This window comes from Pristiophorus japonicus, chromosome 8 (genome assembly GCF_044704955.1).
Source record: "Pristiophorus japonicus isolate sPriJap1 chromosome 8, sPriJap1.hap1, whole genome shotgun sequence".
Taxonomy (NCBI): domain Eukaryota; kingdom Metazoa; phylum Chordata; class Chondrichthyes; family Pristiophoridae; genus Pristiophorus; species Pristiophorus japonicus.
In genome coordinates, this window is record NC_091984.1 from 1,343,915 (window position 1) to 1,365,944 (window position 22,030).

Sequence of the window (22,030 nt, forward strand, 5' to 3'; positions counted from 1 at the left end):
GTATTGGACTGTTTAGCCACAAGAGAACTCACTTTGGGAGTGGAAGCAAGTCTTCCTCGATTCAGAGGGACTGCCTATGCTGATGACCATAGCTTTAGTTATAGTCCACTGTTGCCATTCTTGACCAAGATTTTTTGGGATCACTTTGGTTATCTACTCTCACAATCAGCACTGCTCTGTTGGAAGATAACTATCTTTTTAAGTCTAAAGGATATCTTTCAAGGGGTGTGTCCAGTTGGTAGCAGCCTCGCCTCGGAGTCGGAAGGTTGTGGGTCTAGTGCCACTCCAGAGACTTGAGCACAAAAATCTAGGCTGACAGTCCAGTGCTGTACTGAGGGAGTGCTGCACTGTCGGAAGTGCCGTCTTTAGGATGAGACGTTAAATCTGCTCTCTCAGGTGGACGTAAAAGATCCCAAGGCATTATTTAGATAGAGGAGCTAGGGGAGCTATCCCCAGTGTCATTGGCTGTAAAGCACTTTGGGAAGTCCATTGGTCATGAAAGGTGCTATATAAATGCAAGTCTTTTTCTTTTTTTTCTCTTTCAATTCTGTCCCATATTTTATTGGGGGTTGGGGGAGGGGAGGAGATGTTCGATGGCAGAACTTAAAACTTGGCCATTTTTAGACTGAGAACCAATAAAGTCAGATTTTGACACAGGTTTGACAGAGGCGGCTATATAATTTTAGCATAGTAACAGGAGATGTATACATGCTTGGTCACTGTACAACAATGACATACACAATTGTATCATGACTATGTAGAAGATGGTAGTTAGAAATTCAGAAAATTGATTCAGATGCCAGGTGAATTCAGTGTTGAGAAAATAAATCCTTAGTCCACTCCCCCATGAGAAAGTATTTAAATAAATAGCAGGGATGAATTGTTTGTAACTGTTGTTACAGATACGCAGTATTGACTTTTAACAGTAACATTCATTCCCATGTCAATTTGATTTGTCGAGTGGTAATAGAAACATAGAAACATAGAAAATAGGTGCAGGAGTAGGCCATTCGGCCCTTCGAGCCTGCACCGCCATTCAATGAGTTCATGGCTGAACATTCAACTTCAGTACCCCATTCCTGCTTTCTCACCATACCCCTTGATTCCCCGAGTAGTAAAGACTACATCTAACTCCTTTTTGAATATATTTAGTGAATTGGCCTCAACAACTTTCTGTGGTAGAGAATTCCACAGGTTCACCACTCTCTGGGTGAAGAAGTTTCTCCTCATCTCGGTCCTAAATGGCTTACCCCTTATCCTTAGACTGTGACCCTGGTTCTGAACTTCCCCAACATTGGGAACATTCTTCCTGCATCCAACCTGTCTAAACCTGTCAGAATTTTAAACGTTTCTATGAGATCCCCTCTCATTTTTCTGAACTCCAGTGAATACAAGCCCAGTTGATCCAGTCTTTCTTGATATGTCAGTCCCGCCATCCCGGTAATCAGTCTGGTGAACCTTCGTTGCACGCCCTCAATAGCAAGAATGTCCTTCCTCAAGTTAGGAGACAAAAACTGTACACAATACTCCAGGTCTGGCCTCACCAAGGCCCTGTACAACTGTAGCAACACCTCCCTGCTCCTGCACTCAAATCCCCTCGCTATGAAGGCCAACATGCCATTTGCTTTCTTAACTGCCTGCTGTACCTGCATGCCAACCTTCAATGACTGATGTACCATGACACCCAGGTCTCGTTGCACCTCCCTGTCACCATTCAGATAATAGTCTGTCTCTCTGTTTTTACCACCAAAGTGGATAACCTCACTTTTATCCACATTATACTTCACCTGCCATGCATTTGCCCACTCACCTAACCTATCCAAGTCACTCTGCAGCCTCATAGCATCCTCCTCGCAGCTCACACTGCCACCCAACTTAGTGTCAACCGAAAATTTGGAGATACTACATTTAATCCCCTCGTCTAAATCATTAATGTACAATGTAAACTGCTGGGGCCCCATCACAAAACCTTGCGGTACCCCGCTAGTCACTGCCTGCCATTCTGAAAAGTACCCATTTACTCCTACTCTTTGCTTCCTGTCTGCCAACCAGTTCTCAATCCACGTCAGCACACTACCCCCAATCCCATGTGCTTTAACTTTGCACATTAATCTCTTGTGTGGGACCTTGTCGAAAGCCTTCTGCAAGTCCAAATACACCACATTAACTGGTTCTCGCTTGTCCACTCTACTGGAAACATCCTCAAAAAATTCTGATGGAGGTGCAGGAAGAGAAGAGGAATGATGCACAAATTCACACTGTACTTGCTCTGTTGACAGCACCATCAAATATCAACAGCATTTTATTTTCCTTGAGCAACTTATCTAATCACTTTGTTTCTAACAATACTTTAAGCATTAGCAGACCCAGAGTTGTGCAATGTTCAGGCCATGTGCCTCTGCTGGGACCAATGTCATCTCTAATTAGGGCAACTGACCTAAAACGTTGCCGTATTTAGTGACAGTGTGGGAAGCAACAAGAAACAGGTTTATTGATGTGGAACCAATTAAGGAATATAGGAGAGAAAGAAAAATAATGTAACAGATATGATTACATTTGCAAAGCCAAAACTTATTCTATTTATCTGAAATAAAGCTGATGGTTGAAGAATAACAGCTCTTGATCCTACAGACTGCTCAAAGCACAGATGTCTAAAATAAACATCCACGAATCCGGAGGTCAATGAATTCAGACATTAACTCATCTTCGGTACATAGATTGCTGGGTCTACGTACAATAGCTCAAACAGCTCAGGCCATCTGACACTAAGTTATAGAGGCAGTTCACATTTCAAACTTCAAATGTTCAGTACAAACAATGGGGCAGTGCAGGCAATAGAGGCAAAATGGCTCAAGTGAAGGAGAACCGAAGAAATATTTCCACAGACTGAAAAATAAGCCTACTTCAGTAGCAAATTCAACCAAATTGTTTTTTTTTTAAAAAAGCACTGGCCAAAAAAATGACTAAATTGCTTCAATACAAATACTCTTCCCCAAAATACTTTCTTTGGAACAAGTGTTTTTTAAATTAAAAGGAGCAGGCACGTTTAGAGGGTAGTTTACTTTTTGTTCAAATTACACTCTTATAAGTCTCAAAAATGTCTTTCACATTTATATAATAATGATTTGCATCTCGGCAATAAAAATTAAGTATGTTTGCTCTTCCAGCTAGGCCACTGTCAGGAAGTGTCGCCAATATCCCAGAGCGTTCCCTTTACAAACAGTAGGAGTGCAACCTCAAATCAACTGATGTTGCTCTGGTGCCAGACGAATCCAGAAAACCCCACTGCAGCCTTGGAATGTGTTCACTAAGAATCTTGTACTAAAATGTCTTCAAAAGAACAGGAATTACTCTAAATTTTTGACTAATATTATAATAGACGATTGAACATACTTTCAATGCTGTTGAACATTTGCTTGAAAATAGTTCCCCAAAATCACTAGTATGATTGGAGCCAACGTCTGTATATTTTATGTACAATAGTTACTAAAAAGTGACTGAAGAACACAGGAACAGGAGTAGGCCATTCAGCTGCTTGAGCCTGTATTGTTATTTTAATTGCATCATGGCTGATCTGTACCTCAACTCCATTTACCCATTTTGGAATCATATCCTTTGATACCCTTACCAAATAAAAATCTATCAAATCATGGCTGGGTGTTACATTGCTGGGTGCATTAGAGGGAGCCCGGCCCGGAAATCGGTGCGGTCCCAGCCTGCAAGACCATCAGCAGGCCGGGGCCATCAGGGGGAGCAGCGTGCAGTGGCATACCACTGCAGGAGGGTGACGGCTGCCAAGTCAGGTCGCTGATTGCAGTACGGGCAGGCACAGCAGGAGAGGCGAAGGAGCGGCAAGCGTTTGTAGAAGGAAGTGACTGGGGTCCAGGAGAAGCAAGAGTCTGGGGCCCAGAAGAGCCAAGGGCCCAGGGGCAGCACGGACCAGCCCACACTGCGATATCTGTACACGCTCGGTCCGTGCAGCAGAGCTGGTCTCCAGTCGTCCTGGTTAACCCTTGTCACTGGACCAAGACCTAGCTCTGTCAAGCCCGTGTGGTGGCTGGTGTGCAACAGCCACCACACGTTAAAAAAATCCACGCACAGGCATCTTCCACCCTTCAGGATGTAGTTCAGGACCTGGAATATTAAGGTCCTTCATTGAAACACCTGTGAACTCATCCCTTTTTGGCGTGTCGCTTCGAAGGATTGCCTATAATGATGATGATGTTTACTACAGATCTCCAAATAGTGAGAAGGAGACAGAGGAGCAAATTTCAGAGAGATGCAAAAATAATAGCAGACTAGGAAAAAACAGTGTAAAGGGCAAAGAGAGTGACAAATTCCTATAATGTTTACAGACAAATGTTCTTAATCAGTATGTTTCTAGCACGAGGGAAGGAATCAGTGCTGAATCTGGTTCTAGGGAATGAAGTAGAGCAAGTAGAGTGTGTTGCAGTGAGAGAACATCTGGGTAAGAGTGATCACAATATAATTAGGTTTAAACTAGTTATGGAAAGGGACAAAGAAAAATCAATGTTGATTTGAGAAGGAATCCAGCACAGGTAACCTGGAAACTAAGATTGGCCAGTAAATGAGCAATGGCAGGCTTCAAGGCTGAGATAGTTCGGATACAAACCAAGCATATTCCCATAAAGAGGAAAGATAAGGCAACCAAAACTAGAGCTTCCTGGAAGGCAAAGCAAAAAGAGGTTTAATTTTTTTTTTTTATAAAGAGTTTTATGGCAAATGTCAGGTACAGCATACAATCGAAACCAGGCAGGAGAGAGAGAGTGCAGGGGGTAATTGAAAAAGGACACAAGGGCAAAGAGAGATTATGAGAAAAGATTAGTTGGTAACATAAAATGGAACCCAAAAACCTTTAATCAACATAAATAGTAAAAGGATAGTTAAAGGAATGGTGGGGCCAAAAAAGGAAATCTTCTTGTGGAGGCAGAGGGCATGATTGAGGTACTGAATGAGTACTTTGCACCTATCTTCACAAAAGAGGATGAAGTTAATGTTTCAATAGAGTGGGAGGGGTGGAGTAGAGATATTGAATAGGATAAAAATAAGTAGAGAGGAGGTGCTAAATAGGTTGGCATCACTCAAAGATAACAAGTCACCCAATCCAGATGGGATGCATTTTAGGTTGTTGAGGGAAGCTAAGGTGGAGATAGCAGAAGCTCTGAGCACAATCTCCCAATCCTTCTTGGATATGAGAGTGGTGCCAGATGACTGGAGGATTGCAAATATTACAGCCCTGTTCAAAAAAGAACACTAAACCTGGTCATTACAAGCCAATTAGTCCAATCAGTCTAACGTCAGTGGTGGAAAAACTACCAGAGATCATTGTCAATTAATTCTCACTTGGAGAAGGGACAACCAGCATGGGTTTCGCAAATCACGTCTGATTAATCTTCTTTGATGAAGTACAGAGAGGGTTGATAAAGGTAATGCAGTCGATGTTGTATATATGGACTTTCAAAAGGCATTTGTTATAGTACCACATTAACAGATGTATACAGAAAATAGAAGCACATGGTATTAACGGGACAGTGGTAACTTGGCTACGTAATTGGCTATGAGATAGGAGTCAGAGTGTAGTGGTGAATGGATTTTTTCTGACTGGAGAGGAGTATGCAGTGGGGTCCCCCCAGGGGTCAGTATTAGAACCATTATTTTGTTATATATAAAATGACCTGAGTGTCGGGAGTACAATTTCAAAGTGTGAGGATGATACAAAACTTATCAACAGGAGGACAGACAGACTGGTGAACTGGGCATACGCAATTTAATGCACATAAGTGTGAAGTGATGTATTTTGGTACAAACAACATGGATAGGCAGTATAATCTAAATGGTACTGTTTTGAGGGGGTGGAAGAGCAAACAGAACTGGGGGTGCATATTCACAAATCTTCGAAGGTGGCAGAGCAAGGCTGTCTCCTTATGTGAGAAAGGACACACTGCCTTAGGGGCAGTGCAATAAAGTTTCACTAGATTGATTCCTGGGATGAGAAGGTTGTCCTATGAGGAGAGATTGAGCCTATACACTCGAGTTTAGAAGAATGAGGTGTAATCTCATTGAAATATACAAAATTCTAAGGGGGATTGACAGGGTAGATGCTAAGAGGTTATTTCCCCTGGCTGGAGAGTCTAAAGGGGGCATAGTTAAGATCTGGAATGCACGACCTGAAAGGGTTGTGGAGGAGATTCCACAGGAACTTTCAAAAGGCAATTCGACATGTATTTGTAGAACGTAAGAAATAGGAGCAGGAGAAGGCCATTTGACCCCTCGAGCCAGTTCCGCTATTTAACAAGATCATGGCTGATCTGATCATGGACTCAGTTCCACTTCCCAGCCCGCTCCCCTTAATACTTTATTTCCTTATCGTTCAAAAATCTGTCTATCTCCGCCTTAAATATATTCAATGACCCAGCTTCCACAGCTCTCTGGGGCAGAAAATTCTATAGATTTACAACCCCCTGAGAACAAATTCCTCCTCAACTCAGTTTTAAATGGATGGCCCCTTATTCTGAGACTATGCCCCTAGTTTGAGTTTCCCCTATGTGGAAATATCCTCTCTGCATCCAACTTGTCGAGCCCTCTTATTTTCTTATATGTTTTGATAAGATCACCTCTCATTCTTCTGAACTCCAATGAATCTAGTCCCAACCTACTCAACTTACCTTCATAAGTCAACCCCCTCATCTCCAGAATCAACCTAGTGAACCTTCTCTGAACAGCCTCTAAAGCAAGTATATCCTTCCTTAAATACGGAGACCAAAGTACTCCAGGTGTGGTCTCACCAATACCTTGTACAGTTGTAGCAGGATTTCCTGCTTTTATACTCTATCCCCCTTGCAATAAAGGCCAACATTCCATTTGCCTTCCTGATCACTTGCTGTACCTACATACTAACTTTTTGCGTTTCATGCACAAGGACCCCCAGGTCCCTCTGCACTTTTTCTCCATTTAAATTATAATTTGCTTTTCTATTTTTTCTGCCAAAGTGGATAACCTCATATTTTCCTACATTATACTCCATCTGCCAAATTTTTTCCCACTCACTTAGCCTGTCTATATCCCTTTGCAGATTTATTGTGTCCTCCTCATAATTTGCTTTCCCACCCATCTTTGTATCATCAGCAAACTTGGCTACATTACACTCAGTCCCTTCATCGAAATCATTAATATAGTTTGTAAATAGTTGAGGACCCAGCACCAATCCCTGCAGCACCCCACTAGTCACTGTTTGCCACTGGAAAATGACCCATTTATCCAGACACTTTATTTTCTGTTAGTTAGCCAATCCTCAATCCATGCTAATATATTACCCCCAACCCCTGAACTTTTATCTTGTGCAGTAACCTTTTATGTGGCACCTTATCGATGCCTTCTAGAAATCCAAATACACCACATCCTCTGGTTCCCTGTTATCGACCCTGCTCGTTACATCCTCAAAGAACTCCAGCAAATTTGTCAAACATGATTTCCCTTTCATAAAACCATGCTGACTCTGCTTGATTGAATTATGCTTTTCCAAATGTCCTGCTACTGTTTACTTAATAATGGACTCCAGCATTTTCCCAACGACAGATGTTAGACTAACTGGTCTATAGTTTCCTGCTTTCTGTCTGCCTTTTTTTAAAATAGGGGCATTACATTTGCGGTTTTCCAATAGAGAACTAATTTGTGGGGTTATGGGGAAAAAGCTAGATTGTAGGACTAGGTTTCACAGCTCTTTCAAAGACTTGGCACAGGCTCCTTCTTAATGATTATATTCTATCTGCACCTCGACTCCATTTATCCAGCTTTGGTCCATATTCCTTGTTACCGTTAGCTAATAAAAATCTATCAATCTCTGTCTTGACCCAGCACCCACGACCTTTTGGGGGAAGACAGTTCCATATTTCTACTTCCCTTTGGATGAAAAAGTTCTTCTCGGTTTCACTCCTAAGAACTGTGGGCCTCCTCTGACTAAAACTGACCAGTTGTGGGCACCAATTGGGCATCTTAGTGCAGCTTGCCGATTGTGCCCTTAAGAAATGTGTTTGGCTCCGATGCCGAGCCGGACCGCAAGCAGGTCCTGAGGGCAACGGGGGGGCGATCCGTATGGGGGTGTGCCTAGGCTGGCACTAGCCCGAGCTCCACAGAAATAAAAGCATCAAAAAAATGACTTGCCTTTTTGTGGATGGGGCCTTAAAGATCACTTGAAATTGACTGCCAGTGCACTTCTGGGGAGACTGAGCATGACAGATTGCAACCCCAAAATTGGTGTTTATCAATTAGAAATTTCATTCTGATGTGGCACTGTTAATGGGCATCATGTGTTACATAATTGTTTTTAACCTGCAAATCTTCAGGTAGGTGAAAAATGTAATACGACAGACCAAATCAAATCCACAAAATTATTTGACCAATTTGATTAGTACCTGTCAATTTGCAATTAGTTTTGCTGTTTGAAAATGGTAGCTATCAAGAGAAAAGTGAATGACAGATTTCTGTTATTTAATTATTCCCATTGGTGTCAACCAACTGAAATGGCTTTTGATTTGTTCAAATTTAGTTAATTGGATACTTAGTGGTTTAACTGACAATTCCTTATTTCAGTTAAACAGTCATTTTTGAAATACGGATTTCTGCACAATAACAACCTGGTAAAATGCTGTCAGTAGGGACTTGGAAAGTCTTGATGACCAACCTTGTTGGCTTCTTTAAGGAAATTACAACGCAAGTGGACTGTGGAAAGCCATACGATGTGGCTAACCTAAACTTGTATTTGACAAAGTTCCACATGACCCGGCTATTCGTTAAACTCAAAGTTCTAGGAATCCAGTGTAAACATAAGAACTAAAGAAATAGTAGCAGGAGTAGGCCATACGGTCCCTCAAGCCTGCTCCGCCATTTAATACGATCTTGGCTGATCCGATCATGGACTCAGCTCCACTTCCCTGCCTGCTCCCCATAACCCCTTATTCCCTTATCGGTTAAGAAACTGTCTATCTCCGAGAAGAAATTCCTCTTCATCTCAGTTTTAAATGGGCGGCCCCTTATTCTAAGATTATGCCCCCTAGTTCTAGTCTCCCCCATCAGTGGAAACATTCTCTCTGCATCCACCTTGTCAAGCCCCCTCATAACCTTGGGAATGGATAAGAAATTGCCTCAAAGGTTGAAAGCAATGAATACTCAAGAGGAGATATGTCAAAATGAGGAAGGGAGTAAGATACTGAGTGGAGGTTCCCAAGGACAACTATAATTTCTATATAAATGACTCGCATTCAGAAACTCAACTCAAAGTAATCACATTTGTAGATAATGCTGAACTAGAAGGGACTGTGGAATTGGAGGAGACAACTCAAGTTACAGAATGTGTTGGATAAAATATGTAAGTGAGCAGAGCCAGGGCAAATAACATTTAAGCATATTGGGAAAAAAAGTAAGTGACCCACCTACGCCATGACAGGTGCTGAAATAGTTGATGAATAAGTTGAGAGTTTTAGTAGGCTCAATGGTCAGGAGATCTAACCAATACGAAGAAGTAATCAAAGCCAGTAGAATGTTGAACTACATAGCCAACACTGGAGAATACAAGTCAGACAAAGTCATGACCAAGCTGCACGGTGCTCTGATCGGACCGCACCTTGAGTACTGCATACAGTTCAAGCCGTCAAGCCAAAGGAGATGTTGAAACGCTGGAGAGTGTGCAGAGAAAAGCCATGAGGCTGATCCCCAACGTCAAAGGTCATTAAGAGCAAAAAATGGAGTAACTAGGGTTTTTCAACTTGGAAAGGAGGCCTTTGATTGGTGATCTCAGAGGTATAAAAGTTTATTATGGCATATTATTTTTCATTAAATTGCAGAAGTAGAGCAAGAGGACACAGGTGCAAATTAGTATATAGTAAATTTAGGACTGAAACTGTTCCACACACAATCTATCAATGGTCCAGATCTGATTAATTTAGCTATCCAATATTAGGCATATTGAAGAATGTTCACTACCAAATATCAAGGATAATGCACAGCCTCTCCTTACCAGAACAATCACAGATATACTGTAGACTGCTACATAATGATGGTTTGCATCACCTTACTAAGACAAAGCACATAAATTTTGCCGCTGCAACATACTTTTTGTACAGCTCCCAAAAGGTAGCTTTACAGAGGGCTGTACTGTATTAATCAGTCACAAGAGTGAAGGTCACCACTGTCCTTCAAATAACATTTCATATCTTTAATCACTAATGAATGAAGCATTGTTTGTGCTTTATTCATTCCTACTTGCACAGCAGTGATTTTACCCTCTTTTGAAAAAATGGTGTAATAACTCAAAAAGGCTCCGCTTTGCCTGTTGCACCAGGTGGAGATACCATTGTTCAACCAGTGCAAGCATAAGTGTGGCCAGAATCTCTCCTGCGGCAGCAACTTCTTCACAAGAGAAATAAAATGCCAGACACCCAGCTCTAAACAAGGCAGAAGTTCAGCAAGTGAACCTCCTTCAGTCTCTTTTCTCCATCTCCCTAGCAGAAATTGTGTAAAACAAGGCAAGACCTTGCTTTGCAGGTCTGTATGTGTTCAATGCTCAATAGGCAAGTGATATAATAGCTTCTTTGGGTACAAAAGTAATTTGCGCACTTTCCTTCCCAGCACAAATTAGGGGCATATGCATCCATTCTTGCATGCAGTCATGAGAAAATTAAGCCCCCAGTTTTATGGTTATGATGCATGCAGATGCTCATAATCTGTAAATTTGCACAATTACTTAGAAGGAAGCAGAAATGTAGAATCATACAGCACAGAAGGAGGCCACCGGCCCATCACGTCTGTACTGGCTGTTTTAAAGAGCTATCCAATTAGTCCCACACCCCTGCTCTTCCCCATAGACCTATACATTTCTCTTTTTCAAGTATGTATCCAATTCCCTTTTGAAAGCTACTATTGAGTCTGCTCCCACCGCCCTTTCAGGCAGTGCGTTCCCGATCGCAACAACTCGCTGCGTAGAAAATGTCTAATTACCCTGTTGGATTTTTTGCCAATTATCTTAAATCTGAGTCGTCTGGTTACCAACCTTCTTGCCAGTGGAAACAGTTTCTCCCTATCTACTAAATCAACCCCCTCATCATTTTGAATACCTCTATTAAATTTTCCCTCAACCTTCTCTGCTCCAAGGAGAACTATCCCAGAAGTTGCATTTATATAGCACCTTTCAGGTCCTCAGGATGTCCCAAAACTCTTCAGAGCCAATGAAGTACTTGTGAAGTGCAGTCAGTGTTGTAATGTAGGGAAATGCAGCAGCCGATTTATGCACGGCATGATCCTACCAACAGCAATGAGAATCATTACCAGATCATTTGCTCGCTGCGGGATGTATGTTGGCCAGGACACCGGGAAAACTCGACCGGATTTTTTGTGTCACCCGAAATGGCTGACGTTTAACATTTCACCCAAAAGACAGCACCTCTGATAGTGTAGCACACTCTCAATATTGCACTGGTGTGTCAGCCTTGATAATGCTCTTGATGCTCTGGAGCAGACCTTGAACCTACGACCTTCTGACTTAGCACGGAATCTAGCACATATGTAGTTATAAAGACAGAACTTTCCCAATTATAACTTAAATTGACTATGGGCTTACCTGACAGCCTCGTTTTTCAATTTCCACAATACATTTCTGCATCAACAGTGGCACCCTCAAGCCCGTATTTTCCTTCTCAACTATTTTCCGTGCCTCAACACCAAACACCACTGGCTCCCGTTCTCCGTCTGGGCTGTCCAATGAGTTTTCCCACTGCTCCATCAGAGTCAGTTTCACATAAATGAGCCCTCTGGGTTCGAGTTTTACTGCCAGCTGATGCATCTTGGAAACCCTGAAGAGCGTGGGGAGCACAACAGTACCATGGCAACAAACACGGTTCCGACGAGGCGTTGGCTCCCAGCTGAAGACTACCAACTTAAGATGCTGTGCATTCTCTAGCTCAATATTAAATGTGTGGTCCATATCCAAAAACGTGGTTCTGCAGGTCAATAAGGCTGTTCGGGCCTTGTTGACTGAATCTACTTGTATGGCACAGAATACATCTCTAGAATCAATCCTTGGTGGCTTTAAATCCTCAGCACCATAAAAATGTACACTCATTAGTCCTGAAATATATTGAGAACACTTAGGCTGATCCACAAAGCTGTAATGCCTGAAAGCATCAATATCAATTTCTGTACTGTGTGTTTTATGAGAGGTTGCAGCAATGTTCCCCTTTGCAGGTTTGCTTTCACAGGAGTGCTTACCCGATTTAGCTACGAGTTCTGGTGAATCTCCATCGCTAAGGTAGCCACCCTTGCTGGCAGATTTGGAGCTTCCTGAACTTTTCTTCTTGTAGTTCTGTGATACAACACTTGTATCCAGGTGATAGCGACTGATGACATTCCTACTAGCAGCATTAGTCACAATTCCAGGAGATAAGGAGGGCCCGTGATTGCCTTTGGGCGATGAATTGTGATTATCATTACAGTTATGGCTTGAAGTCCCTTTAACACTCAATTTTCTGCTGAGTTCAGGAAGTTTTTTCATTTTCATTGAAAGCTTCCTCACAGTTCGTGGAGATTTTATCTTTTCTGGAAAGGACCAATTAATTGCAGTACCCTTTTTCAAAGGGTTGGGGCTGGATGGCGGAGAAAAGTCGGTCGTTGCTGCTGCTGTCGCTACTACTGCTACTGCACAGACAGGACCATTGGAGGGATCAGAGGCAGCTACTAAAACCAAATTAATGAAGATTATGTTAAACTCAATTCAAACACCATATTCTGAATCTCTGAAAAACTTGTAACTAAAAATTTTACCAGAACTTAAACATCAATAACACATTTGCAATTGACCGCAAATAATTTGTGGACATTGCTCATATTTTATTAAAATAAAACAAAGTTGGGTTTTCTCAATAGTTCAGCACGTAATCTAGCAGTGAATGAGCCACATAGTCCAAGTGCAAGCCCCAGGCTGGGCTATGTTAATCAATCTTACTTCAGTGGCAGTAAGGATACCGCAATTGGCCTCAGTACCCATGGGTTGGGAGAAAGGCATAAAGTAAAAGTACTGATGGGGGCCTCTCACTCCTGATCACACTAGTCTTTACTGGAACTGTGAACTGGGACAGAATCTGACCATTATAATTGCACCATCATTCCTTTCCTCTCCCCCACCCCCACACCTGCCGCCCTGTGAAGCAGCTTCCTGGCAGTCAGTAAAGTCTCAGGTATAAATAATGGTCATTTGAGTAAGATATCAGAGGTGCTCAGATGACAGCACTCCTGAGTAAGGAGTCAACACTTTCAGAGGAGGGAAGGAATCCATAACATGTCTAACATTGTACTGTTGATGTTGGCATTAAAAGACTTGTATTTATATAGCATCTTTCACAACCATTGGACATCTCAAAGCGCTTTACAGCCAATGAAGTACTTGGAGTATAGTCACTGTTGTAATGTGGGAACTGCAGCAGGCAATTTGGCCGCATTTAACAATTAATTAGAATAATTCAGTACAATCTCCTCTGTGAAAAAAAATCTTTAACTTTTGAATTGTTTTCATTTTAAATTGAGTAAAAAGATTGATTCACAATGCACGTCTTAATAGATCACATGTTCATTAAGCACCTCATGTAAGTAGCTTCAGAGCGGAGACACTACTCTACTTTAAGTCGACAGATGTATTCACCCCTATGAGAAGCTACAATTGCGGAGCTAATCTCGTTGGTCACTTTCAGACATCAAGTTTGTTTGAAATAATGTACCTGTCGATATGCACTCATCAGCATATGGAAGCAATGGCTAAGTTTGTTAATTAACTCAATCTGTAGCTAGGCTTTGTAAATAAAGTACAGCAAGAGAATATAGTGGCTAATAGCCGGTTGAAGAATGTCATTTAACTTCCAGCACCCTGTTTGGTGCAAGTAGAATTTCAGTAAGGCCTGGGAACTCTATATCTTGCTCACTGTGCTTTTACACTTAAAACTGAAACTGCATCAGGGACATAAGGATCAAATGCCTGTTCTACTAACATGTTCCCAACTCAAGATAAGGCAACTAAATAAGGAGGCTGATTTTTAAGGAAACAAAAGCAGAGTTTTTCTTGTTATCTGCATCTGTGTACTGCAGCAGCAGACATTTCCGAAGACTGAAAGGTCTATACTCCAGCTGTTTGCTGGGTGGTTCTGGCAAGAAACCAGTCCAAAAAATGGGACATCTGATAAATTCAGACAATACCTCTCCTTGTACTGTAAATCAGAGAAATCCGAATAGCAAGGCTGCCATACAGCATTCATCAACAACATGGGCCATTTTTAGACTATGCAAAATTAATCTTTTCTTTAGTGGCAGACACTTAAGAGCTAAGGGGAGAGGAGGAGCAAATACAATGGAACACAAGACAATATAATTTCCAATATAAAGCCCAGTGCTATTACTGTACATAACCAGTTGTTTTTCAGTGCAAGTTACCCCAAAGTCTAGTTTTATAGTGACAAAACATGGGCTGGATTGCCACTCATCCCAACTATAAACAGTGTCCATTTAGATCATTCACAACAAATCAAACCCATATGGTTTAATACCCTTGTTTTTGTTCTGGAATTCTCATTTCACTGTTGTGCTCCATACATAGGGGTCAATTTTCCCCAGTGATTTGCGCTGTTTTTTTGGAGCAGGCTGCTTTTTTTGGCCTAAGTTAAAATTACACAGTTTCTTCAATGAATTTGCACCAGCGTAACTCAGTTAGTTACGACTTTTTTAGGTTTGTTTTTTAACCTGCCACCCGCGCCAATTAGGCAAGTTTGGCTAGCTGAGAGTTACTCCAATTCTGCTTAGGCCAGCGTAGGTAAGTTCAGCAGATTCCTGGGGGAGGGAGGGGGGCAGGGAGAGAGAGAGAGAGAGAGAGAGAGAGAGAGAGAGAGAGAGAGAGAGAGAGAGAAAGAAAGAGAAAGAAACCGGAAGACCGATTCTGGCAGCAAACCGGGGAGGCCATTCGGGCAGCGGACCGGACCGGACCTGCAAGCCCTTCGGCTGGGAGCATTGGAGGCAAGTTGCTGCAATATATTTCAATGTCTTTTTAAATTGATGCAATGCGTACTTGGGCCCAAAAAAAAAACAGGTGTAACTCTTCAAGTACGCCCAAAAAAAAAGCTTTGGGGAAAATTGAACCCTCAGATTTGCGGCTATTAACATGGCTGCTTCTACTCTGGCCATCTTTCAGCAGTTTTCACATCCACCATGTACATAAGTTCCCTTTGAATAATTCAAAACAGATGAGAAGGCCCGCTGCACCATTATGCTAATTGCATCCACCCCCACATTTAAAATTGCTTCATGCATTCTATTTTGGAACTAAAGAGAAGCCACATCTGTGGTAGGTCTCATGCAAAATGCCTGAAGAGCAGCCAGAAAGTGGCTCGTGGCAGCTATCCTTTCCTCTCTCCCACAAGAGCAAAAACAGCTTCAAGTGCAACTTCAGAGCATAAACAGGGAATGAAACAACCAAAATTAAAGGTGACAAATTCAATAAAGCAGAGCTAAAATGAAATGAAAAGAAAGCCAAATCCTTCTATATGCCTTATCAGCAGCAAAATGAAACTACAGGTTGAACCTCCCTTACCCGACACCCTCGGGACCTGGCCTGTGCCGAATAAGGGATTTTGCCGGATGAGGGGAGGTCAACGGCCCGAGGTCGGCGGTCTGGGTAGGCCCGAAGTGTCAGTGGGCCCTTGGCGGCCCGGGTGTCGCAGCGGCCCCAGCGGCCCGGGTGTCGCAGCGGCCCCAGCGGCCCGGGTGTCGCAGCGGCCCCAGCGGCCCGGGTGTCGCAGCGGCCCCAGCGGCCCGGGTGTCGCACCGGCCCCAGCGGCCCGGGTGTCGCAGCGGCCCTGAAGTCGGGGTGGAGGTTGGCCGCGTTCTGCGCACGCGCGCCCGGCAGCCGGAATCATGCCGGACGAGGGGTGGTCCCGGATAAGGGAGGCCCAATCTGTATTTGAATTCTATCCTTAATAATCTACCAAATAAATTTACACATCACGAATGGATGGTTCATCCACCTGGCTCAAATTCAGTCCAGGATGATGGAAGCTTTGTCAGCGAAAGGAATTCTATGCAAAATAAATTTGGCTAACTTCAACCCAGTTCTTAATAACTGTGGGCTCACAATGCAAAATACAAGGATAATTGTTATAGGAATAGAAAAACTAAGAATATTTTATCATTTCTTATATCTTGATTTTATTTTTTTCTTGCTGGTCTTACTTAATTTTGAGCCTCTTTCTCATTTCATAGGATTACATCAGATATACAGCACAGGAACAGGGCATTCAGCCCAACCAGTCAATGCAGCGTATATGCTCCACTCGAGCCTCCTCCCATCCTTCCTCATCTATCTCTCTCAGCATAACCCTGTATTCCCTTCGCTCTCATATGCTTATCTAGCCTCCCCTTAAATGCATCTATGCTATTCGCCTCAACTACTCTCTGGGTAAAGAGGTTTCTTCTGAATTCCCCACTGGATTTATTATTCACTATCTTATATTGATCTTATACTGATTTCCATTTATCTTTTTTGACCTTCTCAGACTTCATCTACTATAGGAAATTTCCCTTCTTGTTTTATTTTTCTATTTGAGAACTATATAAAAAACAATTGCTTCCCTGATATGAAGTGCACACTCTTTCCTTGTGGGGACACAGCTCATTTACCCAAGCCCAGAAAACCTCGATGCAGATTAGCAAGTGCTAAGGTTCAGCATCCCTTCCAAGTATGTATAGATGGATATACACATGTACCAAATCCTAAATATATGGGCTCTCTTGTTCACAGTCCAGAATCCAGGTAATGTCTTCCAGGGGCTTATGTTCCAAGCCACAGTTTTCCCATCATTTAGCAAAGTAGGTGGACATACACAGTACAATTTGCGACGTGCTGGTTACCTTGATGTTCTTGACATCCAAGTTCAATATTAGTTATCACCAAATGTTTAATTCAGACCCACATATGGGGAGCTTTGACAGAGATGTGTCTAATGTAGGACTCACTCACTCTCCAGACACTGCAATCTGAAGAGAAAGAAGAGTGTCCACCTTCTCAGGGTGGCACTGAAGAATTACGTCCTAGGTGAAATTGCTATCCATCAGAACATTCCGGTAGCAATACAAATCAAAAGCTGGGGCAGAAACTCCTTGTATCCCCTGATAAATATCCTTGGCATCCTCTTGAGGCAACCAGAGCCATAATACTGCACTTGGGAGCACCACACAAAATAAAACTGGTCGGTTCCTTGTTCAAGATGAAGCAGTAGAAATTCTGCACCGCCCGAACAGGTCACACCTACCGCTTCTGATGTGTTTTCACTACCGCCTCCTGCACGAAATTCATCTCTTTGGCATTTTTTTTTGGAGTGGAGTGGAGTCAGTCATAATGGGGGCAGAAGTGCAGCGGTGAGCACTGTAGAGGGACGGAAGTGGAGGCGGGACGGGGTCGCTGCCGCGGTCAGTCATCAGCCTGCCACTGATGACATCATGACGCGTGTGCGTCACCACGTCTTTCGCTTCATTTAAAGGGGGGAGCTGCTGCAAGCTTAGTTAGGTCCACTGGACCACCAGGGACGGTTTCGGCCAGACCAGCGACCTGGCACCTAAGAGGAGGTTGCAAGGCTGCCTGTTGGTGGCCTGGCCAAACCCAAGGGCATAACTGTCGGGCCGACATGGCAGTCGGACGATAAAAAAAACATGGTAGTCGCGACAGTGCGCCCTCCCCTTTAAGAGAAGCCACACAGCCATGTCGCACACACAGCGAACACAGTGCACCGACAGAATAAGCTGTCGGGGGCGCCTCTCGGCGACTCAAAGACTTTTGCTGCTCAATTTCGGTGGAGGTGCGGGAGATCGGCAGTGCGTTCTTTGATGATGCACTTAGGAGGGTTCGGCAGCAGAGGGGCAGAAGTGGGGACCGCCGGAAAAGGCACCGAGGTGAATTTCGTTGGCGGCGGCCATTGGACTCCAAATCGGCAGCCACTTGACTCCGCCACTTTCCGGCGGTAAGGGGGCTTTTCGGGAGGCTGAATTTCGGCCCCGAAGAGTGCAGTGTGCTCGATCCTCAGCACTTGTAAAAATCATACAATACTTTCAGAAATACCTGCAACAGCCACTGAGACCATCATGGCAACATCTTATACTTCACTCATGAAGGCATGGAATATAATAACAAGACTTTTATTTATGTAGCACCTTACATGACCATCGGACATCCCAAAGCGCTTGGCAGCCAATGAAGTACATTTGAAGCAAAGTCACTGTTGTAATGCAAGAAACGCAGCAGCCAATTTACGCACAACATGCTCTCATAAACAGCAATATGATAATGATCAGTCTGTTTTTTAGTGATGTTGACCGAGGGATAAATATTGGCCAGAACACCGGGATAACTGCCCTACTTTTCTTCGCAGCCAGGGCCTCGGTTTAACATCTCATCCGAAAGACGGCACCTCCGACAGTGCAGCACTCCCTCAGCGCTGCACTGGGAGTGTCAGTCTACATTTTTGCGCTCAAATCTCTAGAGTAGGACTTGAACCCACAACCTTCTGACTCAGGAGTGAGGGTGCTACCCACTGAGCCACAGCTGACATGCCAATGGCTGACAACCTTGCTACGATCTTGTTTGAGGGAACTGTGCTCAATGACTCTTGTATTCATATTTACACAGATTTTGGATCGAGAATATACGGGATAAAATACAAGATTTCGCCACGTACTCCCATAGATTCCAGCTCTACACAAGGCACCAGGTTGACTGCCTCACAAAAAAACAAAATGAAACCAATATAAATTGGCTTCCCCTGAGGCTTTGCTGTGTAATTTAATATAAAGTCACAGCTTGCCCCACACATTGCTTAAGAGACCAGAATGTGTTTTGATTGGACCCAGGCCTCCAACACTTCCAAAATACAAACTTTAAAAGGTGGTAAGGGATCTTCCGTGACAATTTTTGGTTCCATTATGATTTTCCAATCACAAATGCGTTCTGGAAACCTGAAGATGTATGCACCTCAAACAGAATTCTATGCTCCAGCCTCAGAAGGCTAACTCCAAGACAAGCCAGCAGTTCTTGGTACTGATCTTAAAGGCCTTTAACTATTTCTCCTCCTTGTCTCACTCCCCCTCCAAAACTCACTGTAGTTCAATGAATCAGCTTTTTGCAATTTAGCACAAGTGCTGTCTACACCTGCCGAGTTATCCAAGTTGTTCTCCAATCATAGTTAATACCACTGGAACTAGAAATCGTTCAGATTCTCTTATAGTTCTTCAAATGAACTCCAAACCACAACAGTCAATTTATTTCTGCATTTCATCTATTTTAGAAGTTTGCCAAAACACACTATTTCTGCAAAAGACAGACCACTTCAATCCCACCCACTCTCTCACATATGGAGCCAGCACGTCCATCAATTCTAGCAGTTAAATCCAAATGAAATTACTAATCACAACCGTGACACACTTATTTAATTTCAAAGCCATCAAACATAGAATTACCAAACAGGACATGTCTCTCGGGTATTATTTTCAGAATCAGTGAAGAAAGAGAAGAGAAACAAAAGAGAAAAAACGTACATGGGGCAGGTTGCTAAAAAATTTGTGGACAACATTAATGCCTCTGAATTAGGGGAAATTTGGTAATCTTGTTAAAATGTCAAGTCATGCATAGTGAAATATATATCCACTGAAATTGTGGTGCATTTTTTCACACACAAAAGCAGATTTGGATGGAGCACCTAAAATGAATATTTACTGTGAAAATCAATTACACTGCAGGAAAAGTATTTCACACTTTAAAGTAAGCAAATTTCAGAATTTGTGAACTTTTAATAGGTAATATATTACCCTTCCATCACGATGCTAACCCTAGGAAATAGATTGCCAAACAAGTTTATCGATTACATCATCTGTACATTTCATACTCTCTGGAATTTCATTAAATACTGCGTCAATCTAAAATATGCAACAAGTCACAGATGAAAGAATGAGAACAAGGACCTTATGAAAGTAGCTGAGGTAGTGCATATACATCATTTACAAAATTATCATGGTGCCTCCCAAAAAATATCACAACGGGTGTTGCAGATGTAACATTATTGGAAATAGAAATATTTGTCAATTTGAGTTATACGGGTTTAAAATGACATATTGATCAAAAAATGAAGTACGGCACTTTACATTGGGATAGTGATGGTTTCAGAAAAAGCAGCAGAAACTGATGGAAATACCGAACATATTTCAAGCTATATTGGCACATTGGAAGAGAGTTGTTGGACATGGGTTTACCAACTCATTGCTGAGCAAGGATTGAGCGCCCACTGGGGACAAGTTGATAATTTACCACAGAAGGGAGGGAAAATTGGAGGCTAGATCAACAAAGCCTTCCCTCACTGCTTTGGGATGCAGGAAATTTCAATTACTTTTTTAAAAAATAGCCGTTGTACTTCAAAGGAATGTGAAATGCTTTGATACTTGAAACACATACATCTCCTTTACTAAGTGATCCTAGATAAAATATGTAGGAATAATTAGCTCCAGAATCACATCGTTTGAAGAAAGGAAACAAAACATTAACTCTAAAAGCTACAACAAAATCCGTAACATAATTACCATCAGACACCTCACTAAAACAAGTCCAACATACAATCATGGCCTACATTAGAATGGCAGGAAGGAAGTTACTAAATGGATGATGATACAGTAGTTTTAATGAGGAATTAACATCCATTACAATAAATGGGGGGAAATCGAATGCAGAAAACTTGCAATTAAACAAAATTTACTCATCCAATGTACACTTAATTGATGTAGCATTTGTTATTGGCATGGAGCAAAAATAAGTTTTACATTACATCCTTGGTCCATACATGGACAAAAGAGCTGAAATCCAGAGGTAAAGCGAAAGTGACTGCTCTAGACATCAAGGCAGCACTTGGCTGAATGTGGCATCAAGGAGCCCGAGTAAAATTCCAATTTCAATGGGAATCAGGGTCAGGGACAAACACTCCACTGGCTGGAGTCATATCTAGTGTCATGTATTCAAGCATCATTGTAACCCATGTATAAACTGACCTAAGTTATACACTGTGAGAACAATGACCACTAGGTGGTGAACTTGTGGGAGACACTCCTAACCTGGACTTTCAGGTATAAAAGGGGAAGTTCCACCCACCTTCATCACTTGAGTACAAGCAAATAAAGGTTACTGGTCACAGAGTGACCTTCTCTCAAGCATGGGCCTCGTGTGCATTGATACTGTATAGTAAGGACATATTATTGGCGACGAGAAACTGAGATTTAAACCATGCGAGCATGGCCACTAGCAGCACAGACGAGAGGTACTGTGTTGGGGATGATTGGGCCGATTTTATTGAGAGACTACAGCAAAGTTTCGTCACTAAGGAATGGTTGGGACAGGAGTCGGCCGACAAACGCAGGGCTCATCTCCTGACGGTTTGTGGATCCAGGACGTACTCCCTGATGAAGGACCTTCTAGCGCCAGAGAAGCCAGCGGACAAGACGTTTGAAGAGCTCAGTAAGTTGAGGGGAACATCTTAAACCGGCGAGCAGCATGCACATGGCGAGACACCGGTTTTATACGCACCGGCAGCGAGAAGGGCAAAGCGTTCCAGACTTCATGGCAGATCTCCAGCGCCTGGCGAGCCTATTTAAGTTCCCAGATGCATACAGAGCAGAGATGCTGCGAGACTTTTTTTATTGAGGGCATCGGGCACGCTGGGGTTTTCAGGAACTGATTGAGACCAAAGACTTGACCTTGGAAATGCTGGCCTTGATGGCCCAGACTTTTATCTCGGGGTAGCAGGAGACCAGAATGATGTTTGACAAAAATCTGGGCTCAAATGCAGCAAATGGACAGGGAGTAAACAGTGTTAAAGCGGCACACAGTTCTCCAGGCAGATAAGGGCAATCGGACATGCCCCAACATGTAGTCGAACCCAGAGGGGAAATTCAACAG

At 42.8% G+C, this 22,030-nt stretch overlaps 1 protein-coding gene across 1 annotated transcript in view; it reads right to left on the reverse strand.

Moving 5' to 3' along the window:
* syde2 (synapse defective 1, Rho GTPase, homolog 2 (C. elegans)) overlaps nucleotides 1–22,030 on the reverse strand; it is a 190,707-nt gene that overhangs the window by 111,329 nt on the left and 57,348 nt on the right. The window contains exon 3 of the mRNA XM_070886434.1: nucleotides 11,633–12,744. Coding sequence (XP_070742535.1) covers nucleotides 11,633–12,744 — 1,112 coding nt within the window. The remainder of the gene's footprint in view (nucleotides 1–11,632; nucleotides 12,745–22,030) is intronic.